Below are 6,499 nucleotides of genomic sequence, written 5' to 3' on the forward strand. Positions count from 1 at the left end.
AAAATATAATTATAGAAAAAAAAATAAGGGGGGGGAAAAGGAAAAACAATCTATACAAAAATAAGACTCTTTTACTGAAGACAGAGTTTAAATTAAATCCTGTCAATTATTTTCTTAAAAAAATCCAAAACCACAAAAATGACTAAACTAAAACTAAATCTGACAAGCTGTGTAAGTCTTCTTCATGACTTTTACTGAAAACAGCAAATTTAGATAAAAAGGTGAGCTCTATACTGATCAAAGAAATTAATTTCATACCTGGGATACCAGCAGTCAACACAGTTTGCAATTCAGCATTCAAACTAAAGAACACCCTCATTGCTATCAAGTCAGAACTAACTTATAGCTAACCGCCCAGTGGGTTTTCCAAGGCTGTAGCTCACATGAGGAGAGACTGCACACCTTTCTTCAGAGCAGCTAGTAGATTTGAACCACTTGCCTTTTGTGTTCGCAGCACAGCTCTCTATTGACTAGGCCACCAGGGCTCCCTCATCAGAATTAACAGCTTAACTATATAAAATAAAAATCACTGAAACAAGACAATGGACTTTACTTACCTTGCATATGTGTTTTTGGTTAATTGAGAAGTGGGATGGAAATAAGGCTTCAGGGAGACTCAGGAAGGTTACAGAGCTTTACCTTTGCAGAATGGACATGTAAGCATAGATCTGGCAGAAGTGGAACTACAAGGAGCAAGCGTGATCAGAAGGAAATAGCAAAACAGTCAGTGTAACTAAAGCACAGTGAGACAGAGACAGAGAGAAGAGTTAAGTGAGAATAGTTAGGGTGAAATCATGTCATGAGTTTTGGACCTAGGAGTGGTACCAGATTTTATTTTGAGTGAAGTAACAAGCTACTGAAGAGTTCTGAACAAGAGAGCAGCACGGGTTCGGGGGTAGAAATAGAGAGCAGTATGTGACTTGATTCAGATTGTAAAGATCTCTCTGCCTGCTATATGGAGAAGTGACCAGAGTGGAGTACAGAGAAGCAGCATAGACACCTGTTAATGTGGATGTTGTAGTAGCTCAGGTGAAAGATTTGCTGGGATTTGTCTGGTAGTGAAGTGAGAAGTAGTCAACTATATCTGTTTTAAAGGCAGATTAGTAGGACTGAATGTAAGACATAAGGAAAAGAAGTGTTAGCAATGACTTTGGCCTGAGTACTTTGGTGAACAGTGATCTATTTACTGAAATGAAGATGGCAGGCTTGGGTTTGGAAAAGATGCTTGTTATGAATCTAATATGAGTTGTGATGTAAGCAGATACAAACCTGTAAGACATAGTAGAGGAAAGAGTGAAACACAAAAACTTGAGACTCACAGGCATTTAGGGGAAAAAAAAAATATATATATATATATAACACAGGGCTCAATAGAGTACTTGTGCTGACCATCAAGAATGGAGATAGGTAAGTGAACACAACAGGAACGAGACCAAGATCCTATACTACTGAGAACTTGGGAGGAGGAACAGCCAGAAATGAAGACTGAGAAGACAAAACAAATGGGATATGAGGAACCTAAAATAACTGTTTCCCCAGAAGCCATGTGGCTATAACATTTTAAGAAAGAGGGTCATATCAACCATATCAAGTGCTATTAAGAGGTCAAATAAAATAATACTAAATTTGACAAGGCAGTTGGCATCTACCAAGAGTTTCAATGGGACAGAAAGGGTTGCTGCACACTAGGCAAAGGTCAAGGAGAAAATGGAAGATAAGAAACAGAGATGACAGTGGAAGAGTTTTTGCAGTGCATAAGAATGTACAGAGAAATAGGGCAGTAAGAGTCTTTCATTTTGTGTTTAAAATGGAAGATATCTGAGCACGTTTATAACCTAAAGAGTAGGAAAAGCTGATGCAAGACATGGTAGGGATAATGGCTCAAAGATCCTAAGCAGGTGTTTGAGAATGGGATCTAATAAACAAATGGAGGAATAAGCTTCAGTAGGAATAGTAACAGTTCATCCACTGTTAATAGAACAACTGGATTATTACAGATCCTATTAGTGCTGTAAATGAATGGCTACAGATGTAGTCTGGAAGATGAGTGGCTTCTGATGATTTATGCTTTCCGAGTAAAAGAAGAGTCAACAACAGAGAAAATGAATCTTGAAGGTTTGAGGAAAGGAGAGGATGTATCTGTGAACGGGGAAGTAAATGACCCTGGAATGCATAATGGATTGTCTACACAGTACTGAAGGCCTGCTAGCGACTTGTGGTCCTATGTCCAAAATGAGATAAATTAATAAATTTCTGTGTTAATCTCATTCTAGATTCCACTGCTCTGATCTAGCAGGATTATGTAGGGTTATGTATTCCTTATCTAGTGCTGCTATAAAATAAATACCACAAATGCGGGAGCTCTGGTGGCCTAGTGGCAAGAAGCTGCACTACAATCTTAGAGGTGTGCAGTTCAAATCTAGCAGAAGCTCTGCTGGAGGAGGGGCAATCTCCTCCTGTACCAGTCACACAGAACACACACAAAAAATAATTTAAAAAAATTAAAAATAAATAAATACCACAAACGGATGGCTTTTAAAAATAAAAATTTTAAAAAAATCTCATAGTTGTTTCCTACCGATCCCGGAAAAAAAAAATCTCATAGTTGACAAGTTCCATCACCTTAATTTTTTCCCTTTTTTAATTGGTTTGCTTACAAAGTTCATATACATTGTTTCACACTAGTCTTCATTCACACTATTTCATACAATCATTCACATGCATTATGTTTTATAAAATTAACTACCATTGGACTTTGCCCATCATTACCCTGTCTTTTCATCTGTATTCTTCCCACTTCCTTCTCCTCTCCCTCCACCCATCAAACTATGCAACCCTGTAGTTTCGCTCCTACCCATCTCAGCCCTCTGCTCCCACCCCTTCCCCTCTTGAGTTTCCACACGTTTTACTAGTTATCCTTCTATTTTTAGGTTAATGGTCTTATTCAGTATTTGTCCTTATGAGACTGAGTTAGTTCGCTCAACATTAAGCTCTCTAGTCTTCATTTTTAAAAATATTTTAAAGTAGTTACAAATTATTACATTTACACTAAAGAAATCTATTAAATCATCTAGATAAAAAATGTAAAATCCAATTCTATTCTAACCCTCTATATTTACTTTCCATCTTATGGTAAGATTGATTGCAAAAATTTGGATAACCAATAGAAGTAACATATAATCTTAAATTTTAAAACATACCTCATTCATTACATGCTCCCTCATTCTAAGCCTTTCTTCTTCCATTTCTATCATATCATCCTCTTCGTTTTTGGGGTCATATATTTTCTCCAACTAAAAAGAAAATTTTAAACCCAGGGTAATTTTTCTTTATCTCTCTCTCTTATTTTATTTTTTAAAAAGGTAATTAAAGGGAAAAAGAAAGAATGGGCAAACATTGAATATAAAATAAACTTATTTACCTCTTTAGTAAAGAGGGCTTCTAATTCTTGTTCATCCAGAAAGCCATCATTATTGACATCTAAAGTTTAAATATGATAAAAGCAAAAACTGATCTTAATACCTTAAGTAATAATTAAAATTATTTACAGACAGTTTGCAACAAGTACTACTGATGTAAACCAAGGTGCCAAAGAAAAAAGTTGGTTTATTTAATGAAGCCTCAGATCATTCCAACTGACAATAATGTGATATTCATCTGTAATTCAGAATAGTTTTTTTAGGGGAAAAAAACCCATTTTAATCCATTTTCCACAAAATTTCAAAGCAAAACGTTCTATAGAAATAAATTTTAATACTGTATCAGGAAGCCTGTTATCAGCTAGCCAGATAAAATGCCTTCAGTTTACAGAGAATCTTTTAACAAGTCATAAAATGATGTCTCAGTAGTAAAAACAGGTATTAAAAAGAAAAGAGTTCTGACCTAAAATATTATATACCAAAGATCAGTAAAAAAATAAGTACTATAGAGAAAAATTTTAAATATTTACTATTAACAGAACTCAACAGATGACCTTGTCAGAAATCAAGTAAGGCTAAAACAACTATGATTTTTTTTCAAACAAATATATATACCATGTATGTATCAAATCTGTTACCATGTAATTTGAAAAATGTCTTGGGTTCAAAGTCGTTAGGATCCAAACCATCAGCCTCTTCCCACACCTCTTTCAGTTGATCTTTACTTCCCTGTGGATTAATATTTTAAAAGAATAATCAAACTAAAATGTATGCTATGTGTATTAATTATCTCAAAATAAAATACAAAAGTGAGGAAATTTACAGAATAATCAATCAAAATACAAGTACTGGTAATTCATAGTAAAACTGTGCTTCTACAAAGATGTGTTTTCATTTGAACATGGTTTTATAAAGCCACAATCCTTACTGGATGGTTCACTTTGGGATGATTTTCATGTTTCTTCTTCATTTCTTGAAATTTAGACTCTTCTTCTTTTCTCTTTTCCTCACTCAATGTTTTTAAATATTCTCGCCTTTCATGTTCCTTCAACATTTCATATTTTTTAAATTCTTCATGCCGAGTCTTGTCATAGTTTTCCAGATCACTTGTAGCCTACAATAGAACAATGAATTAATGTTAAATTAAAATATGTGTGTTTGAAAAATACAAATAAAGTCATTCTTAATGCAGTTTATATTAGGGGAAGGGGCAAAAAAATAGCAACTCTTCTTTTTTCATTCTACCTTTAAGTCATTAATATTACCAGAGACACAGACACTCAAAGAAATAAAAGTTCAATGCAATTGCAATATTAGGAACTTTCCCATAAGCAAGTAATGCATAAATTGATTTTAAAAAGAAGGGGACTGTATAAACCTGTAAAATAAAGAAAACTAGATTGTGTTAAACCACTTAAGTAAATCTAATAACTGCTAGGTTTGAACATGTAGTTTGATAATTCCAGACAAAACAGAACAAGAGGTCTGTAAACTCTTCTCTAGAACCTTGAGGTCACTACTTGTTTTAGAATATTCTTGATTTTTGAAAAGGTAACATAGCACATGCACCATATATAAAATAAATAAATCTGTAGTGTCTGTAAATCAAACTGATGAGTATTTCTTTAATAAAATCTATAATCACACTAAGTGGACTAACTAAAAACTCTAAATAGCCTTAATATAATTGATTAGTTCAGGTCAATTTTCAAGTTTTAGAGCTCTCTGAATTTGTGAATTATGGATAAAAGAGACTGTACATCACTATTAATATATGTATTAGCCAGGGTTATCTCCCTTCAAAGATATTCCCGACAGAATGTAAATCTATGTTACTACTTCATTAGTTTACTTGTCAAATTACAAGACCTGACAGGCACAATAAAATAGTATTTTTTGGAATTATTCTCACCGCTTTGATTAGCATATCTAAATCTTTGGATTCAAACGTGTCAGGATTCATGTGGTTTAGGTGGTCAAACTGTTTTAGAAGAGCTTGATGGTCTATGCCTACATCTGAAAGATGATGAAAAAACTGTAAATGATAAACTGCTAAAAGCTAGAAACATTTATATAAATAATACACAAGAATAAGTATTCACATTTATTCTTACAAAATTTTAGATAAGTCAGTATGTTAAGAATTAATATTTTCTTTTAAAATATTATATATATTCTTATTCCAGGAAAAGAGAATGTCCTTGAATCTAGGATAGAATGTAATTTAATATATACACTTTATTGATATTTCTAGAAAGATTAGTTGGCTGCCAATAAAAATAACTGTAATTATTTTTTTTTGTTATTTAGAAACTATAACATTTATTACTTTTTTTCCCAAACCAACATTCACTACTTTTTAATTAGATAAGACTCTAATATACTGCCATTATCAAAGATCCAAGTATAATTCCTATAAAGAATTGCTCTACAATGTATATGAAGGACTGATTTGTGCTATTCCAATGAATCCTTTATGCAACAACAAAAATCTAATTCAGGAAATGAATTTTAATTCTAATATATTTTTAAAGAAACATCAATTGTTTTTCTTTGTAAAACAGAAAATGGAAACTATTTTAATTGAGTTTATACAGAAATTCTGGACTATCTGACTATCTTGTAGAACTGAACAAAATAGGCACATGAGTTAATGCTGGAATTCCGAATTCTCAGGAAAAAAAGAATATGCCAACATGAAAAGACAAAGGCAAGAAAGAACATTGTGCACATGGAGAATTCATGCTCTGAATACTCATGATTTCTAAGATCGCAGATTTAAGTATATATGCATGTGTACTGAACATGTCATGTGCATATAAATATGTGTACCTATTGTTTGTTTACTTATTTGTATTTAAAGGCATGTATATATTTACTCAGTATTTTCTTTCCAGCTTCTTACTGAGTCATTGTATTTAAAGGAATTGGCAGACACAGAAAAATTTAATGAAACAACATATGAGCCTATAGTGATGAAGGAAGACGTTCAAGCTGCTTTGAAGGAAATAGTAAAAAATAAGGCCCCAGGAATAGATGGTATACCAATTGACATATTTCAGCTAACAGATGCTGCCCTG

General features: G+C 33.0%; 1 protein-coding gene across 2 annotated transcripts in view; it reads right to left on the minus strand.

Moving 5' to 3' along the window:
• Positions 1–6,499, minus strand: part of NUCB2 (nucleobindin 2) — a 27,165-nt gene that overhangs the window by 10,708 nt on the left and 9,958 nt on the right. For both annotated transcript variants that reach the window (XM_006892039.1, XM_006892040.1), the window contains exons 4-8: positions 5,332–5,435; positions 4,348–4,533; positions 4,058–4,148; positions 3,422–3,480; positions 3,201–3,293 (exon numbers count right to left, since the gene is read on the minus strand). In XM_006892039.1, coding sequence (XP_006892101.1) covers positions 3,201–3,293; positions 3,422–3,480; positions 4,058–4,148; positions 4,348–4,533; positions 5,332–5,435 — 533 coding nt within the window. The remainder of the gene's footprint in view (positions 1–3,200; positions 3,294–3,421; positions 3,481–4,057; positions 4,149–4,347; positions 4,534–5,331; positions 5,436–6,499) is intronic.

The sequence above is a fragment of the Elephantulus edwardii genome, unplaced genomic scaffold, assembly GCF_000299155.1.
Source record: "Elephantulus edwardii isolate Elephantulus edwardi_28Jun2011 unplaced genomic scaffold, EleEdw1.0 scaffold00109, whole genome shotgun sequence".
NCBI classification, from domain to species: domain Eukaryota; kingdom Metazoa; phylum Chordata; class Mammalia; order Macroscelidea; family Macroscelididae; genus Elephantulus; species Elephantulus edwardii.